The 16,521-nt window shown below is 42.1% G+C and overlaps 2 protein-coding genes across 2 annotated transcripts; one reads left to right on the top strand and one right to left on the bottom strand.

The window, feature by feature from the left end:
* Nucleotides 1–5,965: 5,965 nt before the first annotated feature.
* On the top strand, nucleotides 5,966–8,646 carry LOC138312192 (uncharacterized). The gene is made up of 2 exons (XM_069253192.1): nucleotides 5,966–7,369; nucleotides 7,504–8,646. The coding sequence occupies exons 1-2, from the start codon at nucleotides 5,966–5,968 to the stop codon at nucleotides 8,644–8,646; spliced, it is 2,547 nt and encodes an 848-aa protein (XP_069109293.1).
* A 2,479-nt stretch (nucleotides 8,647–11,125) lies between these two features.
* LOC138312194 (uncharacterized) lies at nucleotides 11,126–14,280 on the bottom strand. The gene is made up of 3 exons (XM_069253194.1): nucleotides 14,169–14,280; nucleotides 13,075–13,270; nucleotides 11,126–11,747 (listed from the first exon to the last, which is right to left on the bottom strand). The coding sequence occupies exons 1-3, from the start codon at nucleotides 14,247–14,249 to the stop codon at nucleotides 11,524–11,526; spliced, it is 501 nt and encodes a 166-aa protein (XP_069109295.1). The 5' UTR covers nucleotides 14,250–14,280; the 3' UTR covers nucleotides 11,126–11,523.
* Between the last annotated feature and the right edge of the window lie 2,241 nt (nucleotides 14,281–16,521).

Genomic DNA, 16,521 nt, shown 5'->3' with positions numbered 1-16,521 from the left:
GAAGAACCTTACCGGTCCCGATTGTTGACTGCCCCCTTCTCTGGGTCCACTCTTTTTGGAGGGACTCTTCCTTCTGTTCAGAAGGATTTGAAGGAGGACTCGGTCGCTTCTGCCCTTCTTTTGAAGAGATTGCAGACCGTGAAGGCCAGTACCTCGCAGGGGTCCGTGCCTCCCAAGAAGAAGGCTAGAACTTCAGCTCCTCAGTCTACTGCACAGCCGAAGTCGAAGCCTTACTTCAAGGGCAACAAGGGGAAGGGTAAGAAGGGCAAGAACCCTCCTGGGGGTAAGAAGAAGAGTTCCTGACTCTTTTTCCCCCTCCTTGGCCATTCCAGACGAGGGGTCTGTTCTGGAGGACTCCGCTCCTCCAGTTTTAGATTCCGGTCCTTCTCCCGCAGGATTCAGTTTCGGGTTAGGAAGCGATTCTCCCGCCTGGGAGGGTCTCGATCTTCCTCGTCCCGATCTTCCTGTAGGAGGTCGTCTGTCCTTCTTCCTCCCAGAGTGGAAGGAAATCACAGGAGGACACATGGGCCTTGTCTGTGGTCAAGGAGGGGTTGGGCATTCCCTTCTTGCGGGATCCGCCCTTGGCATCAAGACCTATCTTCTTCCCTCCTCCGGGGGATCCAGAAAAGGCACTTGCCATCCAGGAGGAAGTAAGGACCATGCTTTTAAAGGGCGCGGTCGAGGAGGTGCCTATGGTGGAATGCACTCCAGGCTTTTATTCCAGAATGTTTCTGGTTCGGAAAAAGTCCGGAGCTTGGCGTCCCATCATAGATCTAAGTGCCTTCAGCAGGCACGTAGATTCTCCTCACTTCAAGATGGAGACTCCACGGAGCATCATAGCTTCGGTGAGAGAGGGGATGTGGGCTACTTCAGTAGATCTGAAGGATGCCTACTTCCACATTTTCCCATCAAGAAGTCGGCACGGAAATTCCTCCGTTTCACTTGCAACGGGAAGGTTTTTCAGTTCCGGGCCATGCCTTTCGGGCTCACGACAGCTCCTTTGGTTTTCACCAAGCTGCTGCAGGTTGTCGTGGGGTTTCTGCACTCCAGGGGAATAGATGTTCACATCTATTTCGACGATTCCTCCCTCATGCTCCACCTAGTGCGGGAATCTTTGGTGCAGAACACCCGTCTGGTCCTGAAACTTTTGCTCAAAGTCGGCTTCATTCCTTCCAGAGAGAAGTTCGAGGTCTCCCCTTCTCGAGACTTTGTCTTCCTGGGAAACCGTTTCAACACGGTTCAGGGCATTGCCCTTCCACCTTTGGAGAAGTTCGAGAAGGCCAGAGATCTTGCTCTGACCTTCATCAGTTGGTCACACGTCCAGGTGCGTTGGTTTCTCAGTTTTCTGGGTTATCTCAACTCCCTGGCAGATGTAGTCCCCCTTGGGAGACTTCACATCAGACCTCTCCAGATGTTTCTCCTCGCGAACTGGGTTCCTGCCAGCAGGGAATGGGAGGCTTGGCTTCCTCTCAACCAGTCCGTGAAGGAGTTTGCACGGTGGTGGACTCTCAAAGACAATGTTCTACAGGGGGTTCCGTTGTCCAAGCCAGCTCCCACCATGACCTTGTTCACGGACGCGTCCATGACAGGTTGGGGGGCTTACCTCGATGGCCATTGCCGGTCGGGGGAATGGTCTGGGGATCAGCTCTCCGAGCACATCAATGTGCTGGAGATGAGGGCTGTTCTGTTGGCTTTGCAGGCTTTTCGAAAGATTCTGCATTCCAAGGTGGTTTGTGTGGCTACGGACAACTCTACAGTTGTCGCGTATCTGGAGAGACAGGGGGGGACAAGGTCCCACGTCCTTTGTGCCCTCGCTATCCGTGTTCTTCTTCTCTGTCAGGAAATGCAGTTGACTATTCTAGTCAAGCATCTTCCAGGCAGGTTGAATGTTCTGGCGGATACTCTCTCCAGGCGCCGCCAGCCGGTTCTGACAGAATGGCAACTAAATCCCTCGATCTTCGAGGGCATTTGTCAGGTGTGGGACAGGCCTCATATAGACCTTTTCCGCCACTTCCCTGAACAATCAGCTGCCAACCTTTGTCTCTCCGGTGCCAGACCAATTGGCTTGGGCTGTGGACGCGCTATCTCTGGATTGGGAGGGGATGCAGGCTTATGCATTCCCTCCATTCAACCTGGTGGGCAGGGTTCTACAGAAGTTTCGGACGCATCATTGCTCCCTCCTTCTGATAGCGCCCCTGTGGCCGAGACAACCATGGTTTCCGGAGCTATTGTCGTTTCTGGTGGATGTTCCTCTGGTTCTTCCACTCAGATCCAATCTCCTGCGCCAGCCTCGGTCACGGACGATGCATTCACGTCCCGAGATCCTCCACCTTCACGCGTGGAAGCTATCTCAGGAGGCCTCGCTCAGGCAGGCTTTTCTTCGGACGTGTCAGCCCGCATCGCCCGATCAATTAGGTCTTCCTCTTCTGCCGTCTACCAGTCACGCTGGAAGATCTTCTGTGATTGGTGTATCGGCAGGAAGATTGATCCGATCAAGGCTTCTGTCCAGCTGATTGCAGATTTCCTTCTCTATTTATTTAGGGAACGGAATCTCGCCTCTGGTACTATTGCGGGATACCGCACGGCTATTGCCAGTGTACTGTCTTTTCATGATAGGCGAGAGGTAGGTTCTTCCACCTCGTTGTCTGCTTTGATTAGGGGCTTCAGTCTGGACAGGCCTAGGGTACGGCAGTTAGCTCCACAGTGGAACCTAGCTCTTGTGTTAGAGTCACTGAAGGGGGCTCCTTATGAGCCTTTGGGGTCTGTCTCCCTAAAGTTTTTAACTTTTAAGACTGTCTTCCTGCTTGCCCTTGCCTCAGGCCGTAGGAGGAGTGATATCCATGCTTTGTCTGTTCACTCTTCGTGCCTTCGTTGGGCCAGAGATAGCTCTGCCGTTACCCTTCTCACTGATCCTGCCTTTTTGGCAAAGAATCAGGTTCCTGGTTTTTCGCCCGATCCCATTAGGATTCCTTCCTTGACAGTCTCTGTTGAGTCTGAGGAGAATGATCAGTTGCTGTGCCCCTGTCGAGCACTTAGGTTTTACCTTGATAAAACTAGGGGGGGGCGAGGTACTCGATCTCGTCTATTCTTGCCCATTAAACAGGGTCAGCAGGATATCTCCTCCCAATCCATTTCCAGATGGATATGTCAGGTGATCAAGATTGCTTATGAGCTATCTAATGATCTATCTCGGGCGAAATGTAAGGTGAGGGCTCATGAGGTTAGAGCCCTTGCAGCTTCTTTGGCTCTCCTAAATGGGTCCTCATTCCAGGACATCATGTCTGCTGCCTTTTGGCGTGGTCAGTCTACTTTCACTGACTTTTACCTCCGGTCCCTGTCCTCTCATTCTGAGGGACTGTTTTCCTTGGGTCCAGTTGTGGCGGCTCAGTCTGTGACTGTTCCTCCGCCCTAGACATGGTATTTATTTTTGGTTTTAACTGTATGCGGGCAGGCATCACGATGGTACTCCTCTTTTCTCTGGGAGGTATTCCATTTTTATCCCTTTCCTTCGGGGGGTTCCTGGAACCCCTTTTTATTCTCCCTACTGGGGCTTGTCTCCTGGATTTGACGTTTGATTGGGCTGCCTGGCTTCGGACTCTCCACTACGGTAAGACGAATTCGCATACTAAAGTTATGGTAACGTATTACTGAAATGAAATTGAGGTTTTTCAATGTAAAACCAATTTTCATGATGTAATACTTACCATAACTTTATGGAGTCCCACCCTTCTGTTTCCTCCCCTTTCCTCCTCAGCCATTTTGCCCCTGTGGCTCCATAAAGGGTTTTTGAGGAAGGGAGACCACTCTATGTTACTCTCGTCGAGTACGAGATGAGGTACGGTAGGGAGACGGGATTCTCAAATCTTATGTTTGTTGGGGCTACAAAGATGGGTGTAGGTAGCGTATTTGCATACTAAAGTTATGGTAAGTATTACATCATGAAAATTGGTTTTACATTGAAAAACCTCAAATTAAGTGAGAACCATTAGAGAAAAAATTATAATTTTGTAATCAAAACGTGTTTGAAATTACATTTTCGGCAATAAATATTGTTTCATTTGCTCCAAAAAAGCCCGGCATCAGACTTTCGTCCCTAGTAAGCCTTGGCGGACCGTGAAAAACGTATTGGAGTCCGATCAAAACGTGTAAAACGCAGCAGACCTCACCAGATCGTAACAGGCCTAGAGAGAACGTAGTGGTATCCTTGATAGACCATGCTTAAGCCGTAGTGTACCTTTAACCTCTGAGAACAGCACTTTCCCCTATATCCACGTTCTACCACGTAATCTGTAAAAGACCGTGGCAAAACTTCACAAGACCTAGATCAACTTGAATACAGAGACAAAAATAGCCAAAATTCCACGGCGCACCACGTTCCGGGCAAACGGGACTACCGTGGTCGCCGGGAACATAGTGTAAACCTAGCATTACAATCGAAAGCATACAACATGATATTTTATATTTACATGTATAAATTTTGAAAAGAAGATTACGATGCCGTTAAAAATATTTTTTGCAGGAAAAAATCACTATACTGCCCGTAAGAATTGTGTTATAAAATTATATTGCAAGCAGTAAGAAACTGGACACAGACTATATTTACACTTTCTTTGATCTTTTTACCTATTGTTATAAAATGTAGGCGTAGCGGGAACTCACCCTCAGCGCCGCGACATGTGTCCGGCTCAGCGGGCATTACAAGAGAGATGGAATCCAGCTCAAATGTTCAAGTTTTTATTTTCCAAATTCAATACAGCATATAAGTTTATTAAATACATAAATACATAATACAATAATCATTGTTATGTTTCAAGATTGAGGAGGATAATTCCGATATACTTCATAACAAATTAAACAAATTGACTAATATATGAGTATGATATACCACTGCAGATTAATGAGAATTTTCCTTTTTTCTGTTGCCTGGATCAAATATTTCCCCAGCAAATTTAATTTCTTTACATTTTTAGATGAAAATGACATAATTAATTCATATACACTTGGCTTTTTACGTAGCTAAGAATAAGCAGGATATAGTAATACAAAATGCATTTCATCTTCTACATCATTTTTGTCACAACAGTACAAAGTCTATCGCCTCTGGGAACGGCGTTATGACTGCCAGCTTCAATATGCAGAGAGAGGGCTTGCATGCAGTATTTACGCACTATTTGTTTAGTTTTAGAATTCAAAGGCTTCTTTAAATAAAATTGAATTTCAAAGTTATCAACAAGATGTTTACAAATTTCACATTTAGAAGACACATAAAATGCACAAATCAGTTTCTGAATAAGTATATCATGCAAGCGCTGTATATGTGTTATGAGAAAAAACACCCACAGCAAAGCGTGCACCATTGAAGAACATTATCACCACACAGCCACAGGAGCTGGTCTGTATCTGACATTGGAAACGTTGAAGGGAGGATATCCCAACATACTAGTGCTTACGGATCACTTCACCCGGTATGCGCAAGTATTTTCTACTCGCAATCAGACTGCTCGTACCACAGCGGAAGTATTGTTCAATGGTGGTCACACAAAGCTAAATGGTTTCCATTTGACCACATTACAGTTATATTTGTAAGTTGCAGTTCACGATAACCCAGACAACGCCAATATTTTACGTACAGAGAAATGTCTATAGACTTGTTCTGGGTTCTTTGACGTCATAAATAAAGGATCTTTTAATTCGTGACTATGTAATATGGAATTTATCAAACAGTTCAAAAATTTTATATGCCACGAGCCTTTAGGCGAGTGGCAAATCAAATTATTTAACGAGTTTGATAAATTCCATATCACATAGCCACGTGTACAAGATCCTATTTATCACATAACTTTTATTAATATATATATAAGCAAAACTTTAAATTTGGTCACTATATAAAACAGTAGAAATCCGGCTCAAATGTGACGTTTCAGTCTACTGAAACAATCATCAGACGTCATACTTTTATTCCAGAATGTTTCTGGTTCGGAAAAAGTCCGGAGCTTGGCGTCCCATCATAGATCTAAGTGCCTTCAGCAGGCACGTAGATTCTCCTCACTTCAAGATGGAGACTCCACGGAGCATCATAGCTTCGGTGAGAGAGGGGATGTGGGCTACTTCAGTAGATCTGAAGGATGCCTACTTCCACATTCCCATCAAGAAGTCGGCACGGAAATTCCTCCGTTTCACTTGCAACGGGAAGGTTTTTCAGTTCCGGGCCATGCCTTTCGGGCTCACGACAGCTCCTTTGGTTTTCACCAAGCTGCTGCAGGTTGTCGTGGGGTTTCTGCACTCCAGGGGAATAGATGTTCACATCTATTTCGACGATTCCCTCATGCTCCACCTAGTGCGGGAATCTTTGGTGCAGAACACCCGTCTGGTCCTGAAACTTTTGCTCAAAGTCGGCTTCATTCCTTCCAGAGAGAAGTTCGAGGTCTCCCCTTCTCGAGACTTTGTCTTCCTGGGAAACCGTTTCAACACGGTTCAGGGCATTGCCCTTCCACCTTTGGAGAAGTTCGAGAAGGCCAGAGATCTTGCTCTGACCTTCATCAGTTGGTCACACGTCCAGGTGCGTTGGTTTCTCAGTTTTCTGGGTTATCTCAACTCCCTGGCAGATGTAGTCCCCCTTGGGAGACTTCACATCAGACCTCTCCAGATGTTTCTCCTCGCGAACTGGGTTCCTGCCAGCAGGGAATGGGAGGCTTGGCTTCCTCTCAACCAGTCCGTGAAGGAGTTTGCACGGTGGTGGACTCTCAAAGACAATGTTCTACAGGGGGTTCCGTTGTCCAAGCCAGCTCCCACCATGACCTTGTTCACGGACGCGTCCATGACAGGTTGGGGGGCTTACCTCGATGGCCATTGCCGGTCGGGGGAATGGTCTGGGGATCAGCTCTCCGAGCACATCAATGTGCTGGAGATGAGGGCTGTTCTGTTGGCTTTGCAGGCTTTTCGAAAGATTCTGCATTCCAAGGTGGTTTGTGTGGCTACGGACAACTCTACAGTTGTCGCGTATCTGGAGAGACAGGGGGGGACAAGGTCCCACGTCCTTTGTGCCCTCGCTATCCGTGTTCTTCTTCTCTGTCAGGAAATGCAGTTGACTATTCTAGTCAAGCATCTTCCAGGCAGGTTGAATGTTCTGGCGGATACTCTCTCCAGGCGCCGCCAGCCGGTTCTGACAGAATGGCAACTAAATCCCTCGATCTTCGAGGGCATTTGTCAGGTGTGGGACAGGCCTCATATAGACCTTTTCGCCACTTCCCTGAACAATCAGCTGCCAACCTTTGTCTCTCCGGTGCCAGACCAATTGGCTTGGGCTGTGGACGCGCTATCTCTGGATTGGGAGGGGATGCAGGCTTATGCATTCCCTCCATTCAACCTGGTGGGCAGGGTTCTACAGAAGTTTCGGACGCATCATTGCTCCCTCCTTCTGATAGCGCCCCTGTGGCCGAGACAACCATGGTTTCCGGAGCTATTGTCGTTTCTGGTGGATGTTCCTCTGGTTCTTCCACTCAGATCCAATCTCCTGCGCCAGCCTCGGTCACGGACGATGCATTCACGTCCCGAGATCCTCCACCTTCACGCGTGGAAGCTATCTCAGGAGGCCTCGCTCAGGCAGGCTTTTCTTCGGACGTGTCAGCCCGCATCGCCCGATCAATTAGGTCTTCCTCTTCTGCCGTCTACCAGTCACGCTGGAAGATCTTCTGTGATTGGTGTATCGGCAGGAAGATTGATCCGATCAAGGCTTCTGTCCAGCTGATTGCAGATTTCCTTCTCTATTTATTTAGGGAACGGAATCTCGCCTCTGGTACTATTGCGGGATACCGCACGGCTATTGCCAGTGTACTGTCTTTTCATGATAGGCGAGAGGTAGGTTCTTCCACCTCGTTGTCTGCTTTGATTAGGGGCTTCAGTCTGGACAGGCCTAGGGTACGGCAGTTAGCTCCACAGTGGAACCTAGCTCTTGTGTTAGAGTCACTGAAGGGGGCTCCTTATGAGCCTTTGGGGTCTGTCTCCCTAAAGTTTTTAACTTTTAAGACTGTCTTCCTGCTTGCCCTTGCCTCAGGCCGTAGGAGGAGTGATATCCATGCTTTGTCTGTTCACTCTTCGTGCCTTCGTTGGGCCAGAGATAGCTCTGCCGTTACCCTTCTCACTGATCCTGCCTTTTTGGCAAAGAATCAGGTTCCTGGTTTTTCGCCCGATCCCATTAGGATTCCTTCCTTGACAGTCTCTGTTGAGTCTGAGGAGAATGATCAGTTGCTGTGCCCCTGTCGAGCACTTAGGTTTTACCTTGATAAAACTAGGGGGGGGCGAGGTACTCGATCTCGTCTATTCTTGCCCATTAAACAGGGTCAGCAGGATATCTCCTCCCAATCCATTTCCAGATGGATATGTCAGGTGATCAAGATTGCTTATGAGCTATCTAATGATCTATCTCGGGCGAAATGTAAGGTGAGGGCTCATGAGGTTAGAGCCCTTGCAGCTTCTTTGGCTCTCCTAAATGGGTCCTCATTCCAGGACATCATGTCTGCTGCCTTTTGGCGTGGTCAGTCTACTTTCACTGACTTTTACCTCCGGTCCCTGTCCTCTCATTCTGAGGGACTGTTTTCCTTGGGTCCAGTTGTGGCGGCTCAGTCTGTGACTGTTCCTCCGCCCTAGACATGGTATTTATTTTTGGTTTTAACTGTATGCGGGCAGGCATCACGATGGTACTCCTCTTTTCTCTGGGAGGTATTCCATTTTTTATCCCTTTCCTTCGGGGGGTTCCTGGAACCCCTTTTTATTCTCCCTACTGGGGCTTGTCTCCTGGATTTGACGTTTGATTGGGCTGCCTGGCTTCGGACTCTCCACTACGGTAAGACGAATTCGCATACTAAAGTTATGGTAACGTATTACTGAAATGAAATTGAGGTTTTTCAATGTAAAACCAATTTTCATGATGTAATACTTACCATAACTTTATGGAGTCCCACCCTTCTGTTTCCTCCCCTTTCCTCCTCAGCCATTTTGCCCTTGTGGCTCCATAAAGGGTTTTTGAGGAAGGGAGACCACTCTATGTTACTCTCGTCGAGTACGAGATGAGGTACGGTAGGGAGACGGGATTCTCAAATCTTATGTTTGTTGGGGCTACAAAGATGGGTGTAGGTAGCGTATTTGCATACTAAAGTTATGGTAAGTATTACATCATGAAAATTGGTTTTACATTGAAAAACCTCAGATTAAGTGAGAACCATTAGAGAAAAAATTATAATTTTGTAATCAAAACGTGTTTGAAATTACATTTTCGGCAATAAATATTGTTTCATTTGCTCCAAAAAAGCCCGGCATCAGACTTTCGTCCCTAGTAAGCCTTGGCGGACCGTGAAAAACGTATTGGAGTCCGATCAAAACGTGTAAAACGCAGCAGACCTCATCAGATCGTAACAGGCCTAGAGAGAACGTAGTGGTATCCTTGATAGACCATGCTTAAGCCGTAGTGTACCTTTAACCTCTGAGAACAGCACTTTCCCCTATATCCACGTTCTACCACGTAATCTGTAAAAGACCGTGGCAAAACTTCAAAAGACCTAGATCAACTTGAATACAGAGACAAAAATAGCCAAAATTCCACGGCGCACCACGTTCCGGGCAAACGGGACTACCGTGGTCGCCGGGAACATAGTGTAAACCTAGCATTACAATCGAAAGCATACAACATGATATTTTATATTTACATGTATAAATTTTGAAAAGAAGATTACGATGCCGTTAAAAATATTTTTGCAGGAAAAAATCACTATACTGCCCGTAAGAATTGTGTTATAAAATTATATTGCAAGCAGTAAGAAACTGGACACAGACTATATTTACACTTTCTTTGATCTTTTTACCTATTGTTATAAAATGTAGGCGTAGCGGGAACACACCCTCAGCGCCGCGACATGTGTCCGGCTCAGCGGGCATTACAAGAGATGGAATCCAGCTCAAATGTTCAAGTTTTTATTTTCCAAATTCAATACAGCATATAAGTTTATTAAATACATAAATACATAATACAATAATCATTGTTATGTTTCAAGATTGAGGAGGATAATTCCGATATACTTCATAACAAATTAAACAAATTGACTAATATATGAGTATGATATACCACTGCAGATTATTTAGAATTTTCCTTTTTTCTGTTGCCTGGATCAAATATTTCCCCAGCAAATTTAATTTCTTTACATTTTTAGATGAAAATGACATAATTAATTCATATACACTTGGCTTTTTACGTAGCTAAGAATAAGCAGGATATAGTAATACAAAATGCATTTCATCTTCTACATCATTTTTGTCACAACAGTACAAAGTCTATCGCCTCTGGGAACGGCGTTATGACTGCCAGCTTCAATATGCAGAGAGAGGGCTTGCATGCAGTATTTACGCACTATTTGTTTAGTTTTAGAATTCAAAGGCTTCTTTAAATAAAATTGAATTTCAAAGTTATCAACAAGATGTTTACAAATTTCACATTTAGAAGACACATAAAATGCACAAATCAGTTTCTGAATAAGTATATCATGCAAGCGCTGTATATGTGTTATGAGAAAAAACACCCACAGCAAAGCGTGCACCATTGAAGAACATTATCACCACACAGCCACAGGAGCTGGTCTGTATCTGACATTGGAAACGTCGAAGGGAGGATATCCCAACATACTAGTGCTTACGGATCACTTCACCCGGTATAGGCAAGTATTTTCTACTCGCAATCAGACTGCTCGTACCACAGCGGAAGTATTGTTCAATGGGGGTCACACAAAGCTAAAAGGTTTCCATTTGACCACATTACAGTTATATTTGTAAGTTGCAGTTCACGATAACCCAGACAACGCCAATATTTTACGTACAGAGAAATGTCTATAGACTTGTTCTGGGTTCTTTGACGTCATAAATAAAGGATCTTTTAATTCGTGACTATGTAATATGGAATTTATCAAACAGTTCAAAAATTTAATATGCCACGAGCCTTTAGGCGAGTGGCAAATCAAATTATTTAACGAGTTTGATAAATTCCATATCACATAGCCACGTGTACAAGATCCTATTTATCACATAACTTTTATTAATATATATATAAGCAAAACTTTAAATTTGGTCACTATATAAAACAGTAGAAATCCGGCTCAAATGTGACGTTTCAGTCTACTGAAACAATCATCAGACGTCATACCGAAATGATGACGTCAAATCTGCATGTGACGTCATGATAGTGTTTTTACACATGTGTGTTACGATATTTTTGACATGGGTTATGTCGTGGCTGGACAGGCCAGCTATGTGATAATTGGGAATATGTCACAACTTGATCGCTGTGATTCTTTGCCGTGGCTGAAAAGTTCAAATACTTGGCACTCTAATTGGTAATTGTAGGAATAAAATCTGTCTTTTATATATAATCATCGTCGCCAATAGCATAAATGTCAACCACATATATGCATAGAATTTCGGATTAAGGAAAAAATCGGTAAAATGAGACTTATCACATTATACGCACATGAGTTGCTGTGCCTATTTTTTGTTTCTTTTGATCACTACCTCTGTAAAGAAAATGTACGGTATGAAGTCAGAATGATTGTAGGTGTATGTTTGTAATCTGTCAAAGTATTGGGTGATGATTTGTTCTTTTTCCTTCTCGGACCTTGAATTTGACAATCCTCCGTATACAACATGATGCAACCATGGAAACACCATAGCAACCATCATCTGGGAATATTTCAGCTTGTCTGTGGTATCTGTTAAAACATTAAAATAAAATAATTATAATTGCAATGACTGAACACATCACATAGTTCATTTAACATCATCTTCATAATAAAATACGATAATCTGTTTGTCTTAGTAAATACAGAGTGTATAGTTTTATGGTGAACTGATTATTTTTCTCATTTTTTCTGCATTTAGTGCATATCCTGTCAAATTGCATGCTGTCAATACTTATCTGTACATTTGTGGTGACAAAAGCTGCTTATTTGCTTCTATTTTCATGATTGTTTTAAACATGTAATGTCGTATTTTCGTTAAATAGTACATGGTATATATGTTAAATGACAACTTACCATGCACTTATAATTCAAAATAATATACCTGGTATAACCAAATACCGCCATAGTTAAAATTGTTTTTGCCGTCTATGTCATATCTACAGTAAGGTAGTATACACTTTAGGTGGTAAGTCATATCCAACTATGACATGATAAATTGTGTATTGTCTTTCATTTGTGTAATGTCATGTCATAATGAAAAAAAATCCATACTGTGCTATATTTGCTAAACTGGAGTATCTGTATGGTACACAATGAAGGTCTTTTATATTCTTATAAGTGTAACCCTGGTCAATACTGGCCGCAATATACCGCTCGGCTAGAGAGAATTTATCTCGATCGATTTAGCGTCAAACTAGTAATCCAGAGGTTCCGATTTAGATCCCTGGCAACGTCAGGAATCAGATTTATTGTAAATCATGCTCCCTGTTAAGTAAAACCTGTGTGGAATACAATAATGCATTGTTTGATTTAAAGTATCTGCATCTCGGTCTTTAAAAGCGTTTGTGTATTAAGCAGTTTAAATTTGTATTGTTATCTCTTGCAAGCTATTTTTAAATTACATTTTGTTGTATTTTCTGCATGTTTACAGTTTTGTATCTTGTTTTCTGTATTACTTTGTCTCAATAGTAAAAATTATAACGATAACATTGTATTGTTCACAATGTGTTAAATACGTAATATAAATATTCCTGTAGTAAATATGTGTTTTGGAGTAATAACAAAAATATACCAACTATGCCGTTATTATAAAAGTATAAATTATAAAGTATATTATGAAGTAAAAAACCAAATCTTCCAAAATATGTCAATGATATGGTGCAAACACAAAGACCAGGTTTCTATAACTGCTTATTGTAGTCAATACTGATGAATTATTGGAATGTTTTTAGATTTACCTATAAAATAATCTTAATCTAATGAAGGTTGTTTTAGGTGTCCACTGTCACAAACCCTAAACTAGAATTTGAACTTTAAATGGCGATTGGTTGTAAAGCATAAACAATCCGGGCAGAACACATGTAGATTTGGTTTACCAGATCTTTGTCAATAACGTCTAACGTACGAGTATTGTAATGCCGTGTGGTTAATTTAATAGACACCAATTCCAGTCCGAGTTTCTTTATGTCCGGTAGTCCACTTGTAAATGGCTCCCTAAAATCATCTTCGTTTCTCCCATAAAAGACATGGAGGTTAGTTGCCAGATATTCCTCCTATATTAATATAAAAATAGACAACTTACAGTAACATGATTCAAAAAACCCATTAAATTACGAAAACACCCCAGATATATTCCATTCACTTAATGTTACCCTGTACCAGCTCAGAAATTCCTCTAGCAATCTAAATTCTTACCTATTTCGCATTAAACATTCAAATCAAGGTCGAATCTGGATCATGATAAAACCAAAACAAATCTAGATTAGATTTGGGTCATCACATTAACAAAACTGGGTTAAATTGGAATTATCACATTTCACAAGACGTCAATGCCGGATCAAGTTACTGACACAGTGTGTAAAAGAATAGAATATCGACAACGAATGTAAAATGAAGAAGCTTACAGTAAGTGTTGCAAGCAACACATCCCCTACCGTCAATTAGATTTTCTAATCTATGATAAGTTATGATTGTTTAGTTATGTTATCATTGTATGAAGTTTGTATAAATTCTGTCTATGTGTGACACAAATTATTATCCGAAGCTAAAATTTATGAAACAATCTATTTTTAGTAATAGAGACCTTTGTTGTTGAACTTCTAACCCTAAATTAAATCCCACGCTGTTTTTTTCATTCTTAAATTCTAAACATTTTGTCAAAATCCGTCAAAGTTATCATCTGATAGCCAAATCCGGACGGACGGACGGACGGACGGACGGACAGACGGGAACAAACACTATAGTCCCCTCCAGTTTTACCGACAAGGAATAAAAAAGAATATTACAAACACATCAACCCAGTATCAATTTGCTCCAGAAAACGCATCATTAAGGAATTAGCATGATTTCCTAGAAGTTTTCTGTGACGTGTTTAAAATTATATATCCTATGAAATGCACGCTGTTTCGGGTGACTATTTTGCCGGTATGCTTCACCGACAATTGTACCCACCTGTGTGAGGATTCCTTCTGTGGTCATATCAGACACGATGCGGCCCAAAACAGAATACCCATGATAAAACAAAGATGACATCTCACCATGACCATTTGAAGAAACAGTTAAAACGACGAGAGTCCCCCCTACAACATTAATTCATAAATATATGCAGGAGTTTAACATTCAAACAATTCTTGTATGGGATATGACAGGTATTATTAATAAACGGCAGGTGGCACTATTTTATAAACGACCTTAATTAAAGATCTTCTTTGGTGATACCAAAGGTTAAAATGTAATAAAATTATATAGTGGTGTGCTTGATTTTGAGCTTTTATGAACCAAAGATAGCTATTTGACGTAAGTTGTGAGTTTAACATTTAACAAATTATATATAATTATTGTATGGGATATGACGGGTATTATTAATAAACGGCAACTGGCACTATTTTATAAACAGCCTTAAAGGTGTACTTCTTGTAATTTTCACTGTAACGGTATGTCGTTTTAACATTTGACATTTGAATATGGACACGCTGATGGTTAAGCGCCCCAAAACCATATGTCTGTCTATAAAAGAGCCGAAATCTAGGGATCATATATTCCTTGTTTTGAATAAATCGCATTCAATCTCCGCCATATTCAGTACCTTCGGGTTTTGTCGGAATTCTGAATCGTATCACGTGACTGACGTCCACACGTCCTGCACGTGGTGATCCACGTAACTAGCGTAAGGGCACACGTGATTGTTAACGTTTTCCTTCTGGCTAATATGAGCAAATCGTGCTCGTTTATGTCCACAGAGCGAGTATTTGAAACATCTAATTCACACAATGCCGTTATTCAATATTGTGTGTATCAAAAATTGTAATGTGAGAGCATTAATTTTTTTTGTAGATAGAGTCTGCTGAGGTCGACAACGTGTTTTGGTTTACCAAAATTTGTTGACATTTCTCTTAGTTTCACAACTCTCGTGTTACTTCGAGATTGTCGCGACGATGTTTGGAAGAGTTCGGAATGATTCGGCATCTTTCGAGCCTAATTTTTACGGGTTCACGTTAAAAAGATTTTTTCACTTTTATAATTAAAATACTTCCAGTGCTGCAACTTAATAAAAAGTGGTAAAAGAAGAAAGTTTAAATCTCGGAAAGACGGAGAAAAATGTGTATCAGCCCTGCAGGTAGGGCGTTAGAATTGTTCCTGCTGCCCCTATTGCATGATCGTAAAAGGCGACTAAATTTAGGATCTTATTTTTTCTCTTCTTCCTATCTGACTTTATCTTTCCTAATGCCTCCTTTGGCACCGCCTCACTTTTGGCCTTGAGTTGAGCGTTCGCCCCTGTGAGGAAGGCTCTGGGTTCTGCCCCCTGGCCGAGTCACCAAAGTTTATAAAAGTGGTAGTTTCTGCTCCTGCTTAGCGCTCAGCATACAGGGAGTGGGACGACTGAGTTCGCCCGTTATCAGTATCTTGGTTTTTTTTAAAATATAAATTCAAGTTAACCCACTGTTTGAAAGATTAACGTACAGTAATACATTGATGAGTCAAAGTTTTTAAATGGGATCATTTTAAAACGGTCGTCTCATCTGGACTTCGACTCATAAATCGTAGACATTGACCTACTAACTTTGCGTCGATTTCCATCTAGCAAAATAGTCATGTTATCGATCAGACGATCACTTTAATACATTTTCTCTTCGCATCAAATAGAACTATCTGTACAGACTGAACGAAAGGTCGAAAGAACGAACATGTATGGAGCTTTATAAGCACCCGTTACAAGACATATTTATGTACCATATAAGTTCTTGCATCTATGCTTTACGTATGTTAAGATAATATCTTATGTGAAAAATGTGTAAAATGTCCGACAAACTTGTCGAATTAGCTATCCACTGGGTCTAGACAGTGCCCATAATTGTGGTTTAGTTGATGTTGTCTATTAAATGTTTTTTAAGTTTAAAAAGATTGTTTAAATTGCACTTTAATGGAACTGATGCAATAAACTCAACTGAATGGATCACTACCCGTCGTGTCTCTGGACTTTCAAACTTCAAACTTTATTATTAGTCTGTTTACAAAATATACTATATATAGAAACATATTTCAACATTCACAAATGCAACATAGATGGAGGATACATTAAATACCTTTTTGTGAAGTATACATGTGCATTGAACGGATCAATGCCTAAGATGGGGTATTGAGATATACTATATCTATAAATGAAATCTCAACATTTTGTACGATTTCTGTAAAATGAAGCCGCCATTTTTTGTATAAACAAGTTCTGCATATTTTATATGTGGTTATTAACACGCAACACTGCGCGTCTCAGTGGTGGCCAGATCTATCAGAATTCAAACAACGG

Source organism: Argopecten irradians, unplaced genomic scaffold (assembly GCF_041381155.1).
Source record: "Argopecten irradians isolate NY unplaced genomic scaffold, Ai_NY scaffold_0241, whole genome shotgun sequence".
Lineage (NCBI taxonomy): Eukaryota > Metazoa > Mollusca > Bivalvia > Pectinida > Pectinidae > Argopecten > Argopecten irradians.
The sequence above is the reverse complement of the archived record's forward strand: the minus strand, read 5'-3'. Positions and strand labels throughout refer to the sequence as shown.

Bases quoted from the DNA above. Each gene is read 5' to 3' on its own strand.
- LOC138312194 (XM_069253194.1), bottom strand. From the start codon at position 14,249: ATGTCATCTTTGTTTTATCATGGGTATTCTGTTTTGGGCCGCATCGTG. The intron at 13,271-14,168 runs GTGGGTACAATT...ATATTAATATAG, and splicing joins CAGAAGGAATCCTCACACAG to GAGGAATATCTGGCAACTAA. The intron at 11,748-13,074 runs GTTCTGCCCGGA...ATGTTTTAACAG, and splicing joins GGTAAACCAAATCTACATGT to ATACCACAGACAAGCTGAAA.
- LOC138312192 (XM_069253192.1), top strand. From the start codon at position 5,966: ATGTTTCTGGTTCGGAAAAAGTCCGGAGCTTGGCGTCCCATCATAGAT. The intron at 7,370-7,503 runs GTGGGCAGGGTT...TCTTCCACTCAG, and splicing joins CATTCCCTCCATTCAACCTG to ATCCAATCTCCTGCGCCAGC.